This window comes from Trichoplusia ni, chromosome 9 (assembly GCF_003590095.1).
Source record: "Trichoplusia ni isolate ovarian cell line Hi5 chromosome 9, tn1, whole genome shotgun sequence".
Lineage (NCBI taxonomy): Eukaryota > Metazoa > Arthropoda > Insecta > Lepidoptera > Noctuidae > Trichoplusia > Trichoplusia ni.
In genome coordinates, this window is record NC_039486.1 from 6,643,886 (window position 1) to 6,658,553 (window position 14,668).

The 14,668-nt window shown below is 39.8% G+C and overlaps 2 protein-coding genes across 2 annotated transcripts; both read right to left on the bottom strand.

Moving 5' to 3' along the window:
• Positions 1–1,007: 1,007 nt before the first annotated feature.
• LOC113497410 lies at positions 1,008–2,805 on the bottom strand. Its single transcript, XM_026876955.1, has 2 exons — positions 2,421–2,805; positions 1,008–1,082 (listed from the first exon to the last, which is right to left on the bottom strand). Exons 1-2 carry the CDS (start codon positions 2,727–2,729, stop codon positions 1,008–1,010), a joined length of 384 nt encoding a protein of 127 aa, XP_026732756.1. The 5' UTR covers positions 2,730–2,805.
• A 10-nt stretch (positions 2,806–2,815) lies between these two features.
• Positions 2,816–14,527, bottom strand: LOC113497411 (signal-induced proliferation-associated 1-like protein 1; the record flags this gene model as incomplete). Its single annotated transcript, XM_026876956.1, is given in 15 exon segments — positions 2,816–3,297; positions 3,447–3,480; positions 3,782–3,924; positions 4,465–4,627; positions 4,899–5,068; positions 5,619–5,786; positions 6,372–6,429; positions 6,431–6,505; positions 6,996–7,111; positions 7,397–7,532; positions 7,630–8,230; positions 8,333–8,514; positions 8,516–8,619; positions 8,818–9,051; positions 13,519–14,527. Coding segments are annotated over 15 exon segments (3,306 nt in total), but the record flags the coding sequence as incomplete, so codon positions are not given.
• Between the last annotated feature and the right edge of the window lie 141 nt (positions 14,528–14,668).

Genomic DNA, 14,668 nt, shown 5'->3' on the forward strand with positions numbered 1-14,668 from the left:
ATACTATTTGTGCGTACAAAACTCTCTAGACTATTTTGTTTGTAAACAAATAATTTTTTTAAAATCTGATATCTCAATATAGTTATCTCGATATCACGATAGAGAAGTAATTCTTAGAAAAAATAACCTTTTCGGTATAAACTAATCGGATAACATGTTTTCCGCTGATTGTAAACAAAGATGTGATAAAAAAGCTAAGTCAATGAAAATCATGAATGAATGTGCTCCGATATCTGTTTTGAGTGTTCAGCAAGTCATAAGACGGAAAAATAGAAAGCAGGAAGGGTGGATTTTGTCGTGCAGGTGGGAAAATTGGGCTATAAATTACAACGTACAATACATAAGTAAGCATTAGAAATGTATCAATAATCTTTCTTAAGTATTATTTACAACTTGTAATTTATGACTTCCCAAAATGTAGAAAACCCCACATTCAATGATTTAGGAAGTCATAAATATTTAATAACAAATATCTTAAACTATCGATTGGTTATCAGATAAGGAACCTTTGTACACTATTTGGATTTCCCACAGTGAGACGTAAACATCCTGCATAGATTGGTAACAAGTAATCTATGTTGTATAAAACTGATTACTTGGGTATTGTGCTCAAGGTTTGTAATAAATGATCAATAAATAATCTAATCACGGAATAATACTTTTGACACGGTGTAATTAGTGGGTAATTTAATGAACTGTGTGCTGCCAAATGATATAAAATCTCTAACACCAATTTACAACGTGTTTGAAAAATTCTGTTTCTCAGTCCATAAAAAATTGAGGCACAAGAGTATTTAGAAAATGGAGGATAGTCGAAAACACGATGAACGCTACATAAAAAAAAATACATGTATCTATTTTCTCGAAACAAAAAATCTATAACAAAAACACACTCATTATGCCCTTTTTTAGTGATTTAGAATTTCTGACACATAAAAATATTTATATTGTATTTGGAATAACAAATGATTAAACTTACAACGGAGACGTCATTCCAGGAGTCGGCGCTAGTTTCGTTGGCAATTGTTTTCTAATGAGGGGTCGGTGTTGTCCATCGATGGGTATTGGTGCTCCTCACAGATCTGAACAGAAGAAAATATTCTAATTAATTAAATAATAAACAATAAACTAACATTGAAGGTAACACCGAATCGGCCCAGTGGACACTCTGTCTTGGCCACTCGTTTTTTGTAATTACCTTAACGGTAAATGGCATACGAAACACCAAACACCCTGTATGATGTAGGATCATTATGATGTTAGGTCAGACAGATTGAAGGTATCCAGGTGGAGATTTATAAAATATTTCAATCTTACAATTGTGCCGTTCCAAAAAAATGACACACTTAATTTGTTCAAAGAAAAACTCCATAAATGTTAAAGACAATGCCATTATCGTAGTTAATTTTTTGAGATCTTGATTTTGAAATTGTATCGAATTTATAAGGTAATGTTACTGAATATCAATTAAGTATCCCTGTGTTACTGTGTACGCCTTAGAAATGGACAGGGTTTCTACCCATGAAGCTGTACCATGAATGTAATAGATGACTAATAATAATAATTAGGTCATCGCGCCATTTGTCAGGACGTAATAATTAAAATTACATGATTCACAATTTGATTAAATCGTTATCTTAAGGATTAAAAAACGAAATCTAAAAAAAAATCGAATGTCTTTAAAAACAGGAAAATCACGAATAACGAACAGTCGACAAGATAATGAACGATAATCGCTCGATGAAGAAATTAATGTGTCTTCTCAAAGATAATATCAGTATAATAAACCTGGTTAGCGATGTTCGAGTGATAAATAAACTTACCTAATTTTTAATGTTTCATTGAGGCTTATTTATGTTTCATGTATAGACCGGCAGTTCCGACAAAATGATTATACGATGCTAAAAGCTCGGTAACTCAAACCATGTCGAAAAGCCAAAATATCGGCTCAGCGGTGCACAGAAGGGATCCTTCATTTATTATAATAAATAAAAAACTATCACAAGCAATTCAAACTCTTTAACTGATCAGTTACAAGTTATCGTCAAACATTATGTATGAAGTCCGGACCAAACTCTCCGTGTTACTGATAATTGCGCAAGAATCTTGGGTTGCGTATAAGGGGGTTTAGTATAGATAGATATATTTTAATAACTATAAGCTTTACAACCTTTGAATATAGGCTTTAAAATTACCCCGGGACTCTTCAACTGCCTGACACTGTCCGCATTTTTGTCGTATAGGCTCTTATGCAAATTTTTCAAATGTATGTGGACACGTCAGAGACATTACGGGCGGGGCAAACTGAGCCCAACAGGGTCCACAATGGTTATGTATTTTTATATTTTTTAGACCTTCATGTACGTTACAGAACGCAATAAATGAATGAGTATTGAGCCACCAGAAGTATGGCATGTTACCTGCAGCATGGCCCGGGTGGCGGTGTGTACTAGCGCGGCCCAGTCCAGCGCGCCCGCGTCGGGCAGCGGCAGCGGCGCCGCGCCGGCCGCGCCCCCGCCCGCCTCCCTGCTGCCGCGCCCGCCCTCACCCAGTAACATGACATGTGTTACCTGCAGCATGGCCCGGGTGGCGGTGTGTACTAGCGCGGCCCAGTCCAGCGCGCCCGCGTCGGGCAGCGGCAGCGGCGCCGCGCCGGCCGCGCCCCCGCCCGCCTCCCTGCTGCCGCGCCCGCCCTCACCCAGTAACATGACATGTGTTACCTGCAGCATGGCCCGGGTGGCGGTGTGTACTAGCGCGGCCCAGTCCAGCGCGCCCGCGTCGGGCAGCGGCAGCGGCGCCGCGCCGGCCGCGCCCCGCCCGCCTCCCTGCTGCCGCGCCCGCCCTCACCCAGTAACATGACATGTGTTACCTGCAGCATGGCCCGGGTGGCGGTGTGTACTAGCGCGGCCCAGTCCAGCGCGCCCGCGTCGGGCAGCGGCAGCGGCGCCGCGCCGGCCGCGCCCCCGCCCGCCTCCCTGCTGCCGCGCCCGCCCTCACCCAGTAACATGACATGTGTTACCTGCAGCATGGCCCGGGTGGCGGTGTGTACTAGCGCGGCCCAGTCCAGCGCGCCCGCGTCGGGCAGCGGCAGCGGCGCCGCGCCGGCCGCGCCCCCGCCCGCCTCCCTGCTGCCGCGCCCGCCCTCACCCAGTAACATGACATGTGTTACCTGCAGCATGGCCCGGGTGGCGGTGTGTACTAGCGCGGCCCAGTCCAGCGCGCCCGCGTCGGGCAGCGGCAGCGGCGCCGCGCCGGCCGCGCCCCCGCCCGCCTCCCTGCTGCCGCGCCCGCCCTCACCCAGTAACATGACATGTGTTACCTGCAGCATGGCCCGGGTGGCGGTGTGTACTAGCGCGGCCCAGTCCAGCGCGCCCGCGTCGGGCAGCGGCAGCGCGCCGCGCCGGCCGCGCCCCCGCCCGCCTCCCTGCTGCCGCGCCCGCCCTCACCCAGCTCCGCGTCCATCATGCGGATTAGGTCTTCCTGTGGACGAGATTAGACAGATACAGTCTTTAGTTGCGTTTTTTTATCATGATAGTGTTGTTAGGGATTAAGTATCGCGATTAATAAAGCCGCGTCATAATGCTATCTTGCAAGCAACGTGGGCTATTCTATAAAAAAATGTGATTTTTCAATGTCACTATATTAGGTAAAAAATCATTGATATTAATATGAGAAAAGAATGTTATCAAGTAATTAACTTTGGAATCCTTTTTTTACTTACAAAAGTGTTATTTTCCAAAAGTTCAGTGCAGCAAGTTACGTATGAGCATCTTGTACTTACGGTGAGAGATGATGTGTTGGCGGAGGCCCGCTTCTGTCGCGCGTGTCGCGGCGAGGCGGCGTCGTCGTGAGAGCGTCGCCGCAGCGCTGCCTCGGGCGCCGGCGACGTCTGCGGAGAGCGGCGTCCGCTGCGGCAGGAACCGCCTGGGGATGGGGGTACGCAATAAAATTATGAGATCTCAGTCTTATTTTATGGCTAAAGAAAGTGAAACGATTATTAATTTTACATATTAGTACTACTCGCGCCATCTACCGAACGTTGTACAAAGCTACTTAATCCTACTAGCGCCATCTAGTTGCCGATCATCTAGTTGTCACATCATGACAAAAATCTGGTAAAACACGTTTGTGCTATTACAATATTCTTTGACGATACGATTTGGTGATTTTCTATTGGCGGGCTCGTCTGTGTCATAGATCTTTGAAACGGGGGATTTCTTTTTAAACGACTCCCGGAAGAAGGAATTTTAATCCTTGTCTCAAGAGATTTACAAACATACGAATCACATGCACAAAGACACCCAGACTCAGAAAAAACATTCGTGGATCACACAAATTCTTGTCCTACGCGGGGATCGAACGCGCGACACGACCGCAACCATTCGGCTATCCGTGCAGTCGAAATTGCAGATTGTCGAAATCAGGCCATATTCTAACAACTACGTATAGTATAGTAGTCCTCACCCGTGCCATAGCCGGAGCTGTCGGAGCGCGGCGGCGAGTGTCCCCGCTCGTAGGCGCGGCGCGGGCGGCCCGGCTGCTGCGCGTCCGCGCGCGCCAGCGGGGCCCACTCCTCCAGCCCCGCCTCGCACTGGCACTTCGAGCTCGATGCGAACGTCACTGTCACCTGCGACCCAACAACCTTACAATCGATATACACTCAAAACATTTAAATTTTTTAAGGGCCGATTTTTCAATCGTCCTTTAACTTCTGTCTGAGGAATAAATATGGCCATTTGACATATTTTCTAAACAAAAGCAGTGAAAAATCGGCTCTTGTAGATTATTTACAAAGAGTCCGTAACGGTTAAACCCTATTAAAATTTAAGTATCCCAGTCAAAATCACAAACAATTTGCTAGCAATATTACATGTTTGACTATAATACAAAGATCGTACCGTAACGGGGTCAGACGTCTTGAGTAAGTCGACGAGTTGTTCGTGATGTAGCGCGACGACGGCGGCGCGACACACCTCCAGCAGGCGCGCGCCGCGCTTGATGCCGGCGCGGGCCGCGCAGCCTGTACTCTCCACCAGGGTCACTAGCCCGTCCGGCTGGACGTGGAAACCTGAAGGATAGGAATACGAAATTAACATTAACTTACATTTTAAGGAGTATGAGACTTGGCCTTATTCTGGAAATCAGAACAAAAATTTACAATTTTCTTGATTTTAAGTGGATTTTACACGAGATATAATATAATATTAAACAACTTACTCAACGCCATCTAGTCTCAAACTGAACAAAGCTTGTACTATGAGTATCTAATAGGTAATTGATAAATAACCTTATATAGATTTCTAAATACATACATGTTATAGATAAATTGCATCCAGACACAGAATAAATAACCAAGCTCATTACATAGACATTTGACGTAAGTGGGAATCTAACCCACGATCTCTGGTATAGCATTTTGGTCCATTAACCACTAGACTAGCAGGCCAGTCAAACTAGTACTGGACTTACAAAGTGTCACATTGCTGGGCACAGGCCTCGTCATAGGCGATTTCAGAGTCTAATATTTGGAATCCAAGTTTCTCCATGATGTATTCCTTCACCGTTTGTCAATTGAGTCTTAGATGAATGAACGTATTATATTATGATGTAGTCCATACCGAGTTGCGGCTGCGCGCCCCTCTCGAGCGTGATCTCGTCGAGCGCGCGCGCGTGCGGCGGCGCGACGGCGGCCAGGCGCCGCAGCAGCGCCGCGCCCGCGCCGCGCACGCGCACGCTCTCGCCGCGGTGGTAGTACACGCGCGTCCAGCCCGAGCTCACCACCCAGCCTGCACGACAACAATACTAATCACTACACTCGTTATTTGTAGAAGCGTTAAAAAAAAATACATCATTCACAAGGAAAAAATACCCCTCGCTGTAAAGAATATTTGTATCGCGGGAGATTTCACAAACTTTCAAGTCACATACACAAAGACAAATCCAGACGCAGGGTAAGCATTCCTGGATCACACAAACGCTTGTTTACGCGGAGATTACCTCAACCACTCGGCTTGCAGTCAAATTTGCGATGCTCTAGGCGTGTTTATTTAAAATAACTATTAATAGTACGACAATTTTGGCAATTATTTGAGATTTCAAAAATGCAAAGACATACATTCAAAAAATTATAAAAGAGAAACGAGTTTTAAGAAATATTAATAAATTACTATTCTGACAGTTTACAAAAGGAAATAGACAATAACTTTTCGTTAAAGCTCTCAGAAGAGCTAACTCGCGTTTCGAGATTAAAGTCGCGCACAAAACGAAATTGAATGGAATAACAATACCTTGTTTATGATTTAAAATGTTAAGTTTATATCATGCAAATATAATCTGATTTTATTTAAATCTAATCAAAATTATAGACTTACCTAGCAGATAGGTTGTTGGTATAACAAGAACAATCTGCCGCGTACTATCCTCAACGAAAAACTACAGTGTCAGCCGATATACCCATCATGCAATCCAACAGAGACCCACCAGCCCCTTCATCTTGTACTTGCACCTGAAAAATTAAGAATTTATTGTTACTTACCGATTTAGTTATAAGCTGAATTATGAGAATTGAAATTAGCATTGGTAAATGTAAAGGTAATAGGTAAATGGTCATTAAATTTTATTCGACTAAATCGTCATTATCAGCCTTTAGTAGTCCACTGCTGGCCATTAGGCCTCCCCCAATGTGAGCCATAGCGCCCTGTTGACTAAATATGACACCCAAATAAATTTTAAAAGTTAGCCAACACCTTTGATTGGGCGTTTCTAAGCTTTCCAATGCACTTGAGATGACTCAGAAGCGGGCTTCAATTGGGACACAAAAAGTTTGTAATATTTTCTCTGGTGGAGAGTCTTGAGCGGAATAAATGAAATTTTAATCTTCGGTATCTCACATTAATAAAACAATCCTTTTTTTTTTAGTTTCTATGAAAGTTGCACAACGTTATACGGTAAAGATAACACTACATGCTAGGTAGTTAAGGCTTAAATAAACTTACGTGAAAGCACAGCGCACCGCCAACCAGTACGTCATTAGTGCAATTGTCAACTCGCGGTATTAAAGTGTTATTAGCGGAATTGTTGCCGCTCTTCATAAGCAGTGACGAGAATATAGCTGGAACATAAACATAAGACATTAGCGTGCTTTGCTAGTTATTATTCAGATCAATTAATAGTAGACTACAATGGGATAGTCGTAGGCCAAGCTAGAATAACGATGGAGCTCTAACTGAGGATTAAAATCAGAATTGTAACTGGAGTTAAAAACACAATGAATTAATTAAATATGTAAAACGAATATTTTTGTTATTAATTTTATATTACTTCCTAATATTATTTTGCTAAGAAAGATCATTATAGAATTAGTAAAATTTACTATTTGTAGGTTTTTAATACTTACAAAACTTTTGTCCAGTCTCAACAGTGGTAGCAGTAACATAATTCTTCGCTAAATCTTTCAGGTACTCTTGACGCGTACGCGTCGCCATTGTACTAAACTTTGGTGATTGGATTGCAGCATTTTCGCCGTTTATTACCTAAAACATATCGTGAAATCAAAAGTTGAAAAGAAGGTTTATAAATATAAGTAATGCAAAGTAAGAACTCTATAATTTCTTGGAATGTTTGTCGTACCTTACTTAATAGTAGATCAGTGAATGCTTCACCCTTAGGGTAAATCGCACCATCTTTTATCGGAGGTCCGAACAAAGGCACTTCTTTAGCACGACTCACAGCTATACTATAATGCGTATTCTCTGTACATGGATCTATAGCTCTAACTACAACAAAAACGTGTTGGAACTGTGAACGAATGTTCCGCGGTGTGAACGGAGCCGCACCGGGTTCCTGGAAGACAATGGTTACAATATCGTTGCCTATATGCCGCTTTCTCAACAACTGTTGTCTGTTATTTGGCGTATAAGGCAGCATAGTCGAGACGTGAAACATTAAATCGCAGTTTTGGTAAGTGGTGAATACGGAGTAGAGTCCGGTGGAATCAGTTCTATTGTCCAGCCCAGCCTTGTATTTATCAAAGTCTTTTAGTCTGACAGTCTGGCCCAACATCTGAAGGAATTCCACAAATGCAGGCCCAGCTTCTTGATTATTATACATTTCTTCCTCAGTTGATTGCCCACTTTTGCAGTACATAACTCCAACTTTAAAGTGTCTTGTTACACATTGCTCGTCCAGTCGTAAAAGCTGTTCTTCTGCACCACCATTGTTTATGCCAAGCCTGAAAAAAGGTAATAATAAAAGAGTTGATTGCAAGACATCAATAAAAGAAAGCATAAAGGTGAGATGGCATAACCAGTAAAAAGGTAGAAAAATAACATACCTTAAGCAACCAAATTGTAATTCAGGTGCAACATATTCTAAAACTTCTTTAGTATTATAAGTTGCGCTATTGTTGCTTGGTTTAGCCACTAGTAGAGCATCTTCAAGAACAGATCCCCGTAGTGTAAGGAGTTCAGATGTGCGGATGATGAGGCGGTACTGCCACGCCAGCTGCGAGGCCGGCCGCTGAGGCGTCGCCACCGCCGCGGCGAAGTTCGACACGCTCCTTCTTGATAGATATCGCCACTGGACCGAGGTTCTCGTCCATACCAAACCAGTTTTGATGAGCTGAATATGAATAAGTTTAACGTTAGTATTCTTACACTGCTGTGAATATTAGATTGTTTCATAGGTAAACTTGCATAAAATTTAATCTTGACTAATTTTGACCTGTTTTTATAAGTTTCTTGGAGTAGCTAAAGATTTTACGTGATATGTATTACGTACACACTCTCATGATATAATAATATAATATATGCAACTTACGTTGATTGTAGAAGTAGTTTCTGTAGTACAAAGCTCCACCATCTTGGCTTTCGATAGGGAACGGAGAAAGAGATCTTGCAAATGGGCAGCCATGTCGCCAGTGCGTGTGTCCTGGTGGGAACTCTAGCATTGAAATACCGTAGGCAGCGCGGGGACGGTGCCAGCCCCCCGACTGGCCGAGTATAGCGCCGCGTGCGGTCTTCCAACACAATGAAACACATCGCTCTTCTTCACCTGAAAGACATTTCAAATATTTTTAGTCTTATAGGTTGACGTCATATGTTGTTTGCCACATTACTAACAAGTAATATATCATTATGTACTAATTCATTTGAATTCACATAAAGCACGTCCGCAGGATGAATTACAAAGGCAAAAATGTGGTGACCCTATACTTAGTAGCAGTAGGTGATTGTGGCTTGTATGATGATGATGATAAAATTCAACAACAATATTGAAAATTCAGTTTAATTGCCTTTTAAAAGAACAATGACTTCTTGTCATAAACAAAAAAATATTGACAAGTAATGAATTTCTTAATGTTTTAATTTATGTAAGGTAACCTATTATATTTCAACTCAGTAGAAGTGTAGATGGGAAATGTACAATTATTTATTTCTAGTCTTCAGTATTCATTCATAGGCAATAACATATCCCATTACAATTTAAGATTATTTTCACTTGTGTTAATTGTTAATTTGCAGAATTAGAGAGAGAAATAATAAATGAAAGTGTAACAATTTCCTATAAAAACTGGATGAGTATTACACAGCAACAAGTACAGTTATAAACAATATTAGATTCATGTATTATTGGTAATTTGTGAAATGGATAGTTTAATATTTTGTGTCTTTAATAGACTTTTCTGCATTTGTATTTTTGGTTAATTTAAGCTGTATATTATTAATTTCCATAAAGTGACTTATTTAGTGCCTAGTGTTATAATTGCTTTACATGTATGTGTTTATCACAAGTCACAATCAAAAGTCACCTAATAAATAGTAGTATATGGTTATGATGTAACTTATTTCAAGAAATAACTTATTACTTGTTGGCATGTAACAAACATTTGAGACTTCTTAGAACTAACAGTATTACAAACACTCAAACCTGACCTTATCTATGACTCATATAACTATGGAATTCACAAAAGCCTACAAAATTATACAAATAACATTGCGATGCTTGGTGAGTTGAAGCCAAAATGGTTTAGTTAAAAAAACAAAGTTTAAAAAAAAATCTTATAAACATTAAAAAGATAGTAATTGTGACTTTCTCTACAAGCCCAGAGTTATATGAGTTAATAACAAGTCAGTATGAATTCTTTATGTAGCTAAGTGTACAATGTTTAACGCATGACTAACTGACTATGCAGTAATTATTGCATTAATGAATAAGTTATATTGAATGGAAGCATAAATGTTTGCAATGTAGTAAGCAATTAAGCCTAGGCTGTACTACAAGGAGACATGTTACATTGTGTTGAATATGTATTAGATAATAAATATTATGATTTCTTAAGTTCTTTAACCCTAGAAAGATAATCATATTGTGACGTACGTTAAAGATAATCATGCGTAAAATTGACGCATGTGTTTTATCGGTCTGTATATCGAGGTTTATTTATTAATTTGAATAGATATTAAGTTTTATTATATTTACACTTACATACTAATAATAAATTCAACAAACTATTTATTTATGTTTATTTATTTATTAAAAAAAAACAAAAACTCAAAATTTCTTCTATAAAGTAACAAAACTTTTAAACATTCTCTCTTTTACAAAAATAAACTTATTTTGTACTTTAAAAACAGTCATGTTGTATTATAAAATAAGTAATTAGCTTAACTTATACATAATAGAAACAAATTATACTTATTAGTCAGTCAGAAACAACTTTGGCACATATCAATATTATGCTCTCGACAAATAACTTTTTTGCATTTTTTGCACGATGCATTTGCCTTTCGCCTTATTTTAGAGGGGCAGTAAGTACAGTAAGTACGTTTTTTCGTTACTGGCTCTTCAGTACTGTCATCTGATGTACCAGGCACTTCATTTGGCAAAATATTAGAGATATTATCGCGCAAATATCTCTTCAAAGTAGGAGCTTCTAAACGCTTACGCATAAACGATGACGTCAGGCTCATGTAAAGGTTTCTCATAAATTTTTTGCGACTTTGAACCTTTTCTCCCTTGCTACTGACATTATGGCTGTATATAATAAAAGAATTTATGCAGGCAATGTTTATCATTCCGTACAATAATGCCATAGGCCACCTATTCGTCTTCCTACTGCAGGTCATCACAGAACACATTTGGTCTAGCGTGTCCACTCCGCCTTTAGTTTGATTATAATACATAACCATTTGCGGTTTACCGGTACTTTCGTTGATAGAAGCATCCTCATCACAAGATGATAATAAGTATACCATCTTAGCTGGCTTCGGTTTATATGAGACGAGAGTAAGGGGTCCGTCAAAACAAAACATCGATGTTCCCACTGGCCTGGAGCGACTGTTTTTCAGTACTTCCGGTATCTCGCGTTTGTTTGATCGCACGGTTCCCACAATGGTTAACTTATACGGTTCTTGTAGTAAGTTTTTTGCCAAAGGGATTGAGGTGAACCAATTGTCACACGTAATATTACGACAACTACCGTGCACAGGCTTTGATAACTCCTTCACGTAGTATTCACCGAGTGGTACTCCGTTGGTCTGTGTTCCTCTTCCCAAATAAGGCATTCCATTTATCATATACTTTGTACCACTGTCACACATCATGAGGATTTTTATTCCATACTTACTTGGCTTGTTTGGGATATACATCCTAAACGGACACCGTCCTCTAAAACCAAGTAACTGTTCATCTATGGTCAAATGAGCCCCTGGAGTGTAATTTTGTATGCACTGATGGATAAAGAGATCCCATATTTTTCTAACAGGAGTAAATACATCGTTTTCTCGAAGTGTGGGCCGTATACTTTTGTCATCCATTCTAAGACATCGTATCAAAAAATCAAAACGATCACGACTCATTACAGAGACGTACACCATTGACAAAGATCGATCAAAGAGGTCATCTGTGGACATGTGGTTATCTTTTCTCACTGCTGTCATTACCAGAATACCAAAGAAAGCATAGATTTCATCTTCATTCGTGTCACGAAATGTAGCACCTGTCATAGATTCCCGACGTTTCAATGATATCTCAGCATTTGTCCATTTTACAATTTCCGAAATTATCTCATCAGTAAAAAATAGTTTGAAGCATAAAAGTGGGTCATATATATTGCGGCACATACGCGTCGGACCTCTTTGAGATCTGACAATGTTCAGTGCAGAGACTCGGCTACGCCTCGTGGACTTTGAAGTTGACCAACAATGTTTATTCTTACCTCTAATAGTCCTCTGTGGCAAGGTCAAGATTTTGTTAGAAGCCAATGAAGAACCTGGTTGTTCAATAACATTTTGTTCGTCTAATATTTCACTACCGCTTGACGTTGGCTGCACTTCATGTACCTCATCTATAAACGCTTCTTCTGTATCGCTCTGGACGTCATCTTCACTTACGTGATCTGATATTTCACTGTCAGAATCCTCACCAACAAGCTCGTCATCGCTTTGCAGAAGAGCAGAGAGGATATGCTCATCGTCTAAAGAACTACCCATTTTATTATATATTAGTCACGATATCTATAACAAGAAAATATATATATAATAAGTTATCACGTAAGTAGAACATGAAATAACAATATAATTATCGTATGAGTTAAATCTTAAAAGTCACGTAAAAGATAATCATGCGTCATTTTGACTCACGCGGTCGTTATAGTTCAAAATCAGTGACACTTACCGCATTGACAAGCACGCCTCACGGGAGCTCCAAGCGGCGACTGAGATGTCCTAAACGCACAGCGACGGATTCGCGCTATTTAGAAAGAGAGAGCAATATTTCAAGAATGCATGCGTCAATTTTACGCAGACTATCTTTCTAGGGTTTAAGAAATTTATATTTCCTTATTCCTTCAAATGGCTATTACATGATAAGTTTATCTTTATTTATGTCGACTTTTATTTTAAAATTATCTTCTGATTGTAATTTTTAAGATTATTGTTACTGATATTGAGTGACATGAAGTTTTTAATTAATCAAGGTTACTTAATAAGCATTTTAATCTTTTTAATAAGATATTATTGTTTTCATTTTAGAGGTTGAATTGTTTTTAGTACATGCTCTGCTTGTTGTTCTGTAGTTAGTGAACTGAGGGAAATGGGTTATCATGGTGTGTTGTAGACAATTGACTGGCATCCTGTTACTACTTACACACAATTGTGCTCATAAACCTAACATTCACTTAAGTACTTGACACTGGGGGATTATAACAACTGTAAAGCATGTGATTTATATAAAAAAAAAAACATTCTAAAATGTATGTCATTTGAACAATTTGAGGTGAATTATTGGATATGTGATTATAATACTTTTCTGTCAACTTAACAGGTCTTAAGTAAATAATGTTTCCAATACAATGTCAAGTGTGAGAACACAATTTATGTCACCTGATTCACAGATATTACAATAGTTATTTTGTAGAGGCAAAAAGCAGCACCATTATTATGCTCATACAAATATTGTTTTGTAGTGGTATCAATTTATGACTACTCTAAAATTTTGTATTTAAAAGCAAATCCTTACCTCCTAATTCATTTCTGAAAAATGGACAGCTTTCTAATAACTCATTTGATCTTCCATCTCCAGTGTCTGGTACAGCGTCATCTCCTGGTGGCAGGCCTCGGGTCGCAAGCAAGGATGCAGCAGATGCTCCAGTTGTAGTGTTGCGACGTCTACTCAGTAATGCTCCTCGGATCTCAGCTGCATAACTCAAATTGGCCATTAAGGATTGACAGTCATAGTGAGCAAACTGCTTTCTTTTATTTCCATCAGGTATTGCTGATGGGCTCCCATCTTCAGAAGGACGAGATAATGCAGGCGCAGTTCCTCCCCACAGTTTATTCAGTTTAAGTCGAGGTTTAGGACTAGCACTCGACCTTGGTGGAGGTCCATCCGCATGGTCACTGGTAATTCCGTCGGTGATCCTGTCAACAGCACGACTGAGACCTGCTGGCTTGTCTGGTGCTGAGACACCACTGTAGCTATGAACCATCGCGGGCAACCGATCGTTTGCGCCCCCAATTACGTCGATTGAACCATGGCTCCCATACTCGCGGCGTAATCCATTTCCCGAAGGATGTTCGGCATATATCAAGTCAAGACTTGAATTGCTACGATAAATAACATCTCTGGCTTCTTTTCTTCTATTATCTGGAGCGTACATGGCATTATTTTTCTAAATCACTTACTGCATTGCTGTTTATCAAATAACTGAAATAACTGATACGATGGATCACTGAGGCAAATATTTTTTATGGATTGGTAAAATATGCAATTTGGACGAAAAGTAAGACCAAATGACAAAATGAGTTAAATTTACACATAATCACACAGAAGTGCGTAAATGAAATAGAATATTAGTAATACTATATTATGTAACTGCTACATATTCACTTGGAACACAAATGTTAAACACTAAGTAAATATAAATGAATAATTTTGCAAAATTTGAGGAGTTGTATGTAAGTCAATCATCCACATAAAAAAACCATAGATACTAAACCTAACTTGTTAACCTGTGACAGACAACAAATTTTCCACAGATTGAAATAACAAAATGTAACGTCAAGCTTGATCTCAATGTCTCAATGTCATTGAGTGTGGCCAACATACAGACCTAGTCGATTTTTTAGGGTAAAATGCAACAAGTTATTTACTGATCAATGATTAACTT

What these genes read in the sequence shown, in the direction of transcription:
- LOC113497410 (XM_026876955.1), bottom strand. Translation starts at nt 2,729, where the DNA reads ATGCTGCAGGTAACACATGTCATGTTACTGGGTGAGGGCGGGCGCGGC. An exon ending in CCACCCGGGCCATGCTGCAG is followed by an intron (nt 1,083 to 2,420) that starts GTAACATGCCAT and finishes TCTTCTGTTCAG; the next exon opens with ATCTGTGAGGAGCACCAATA.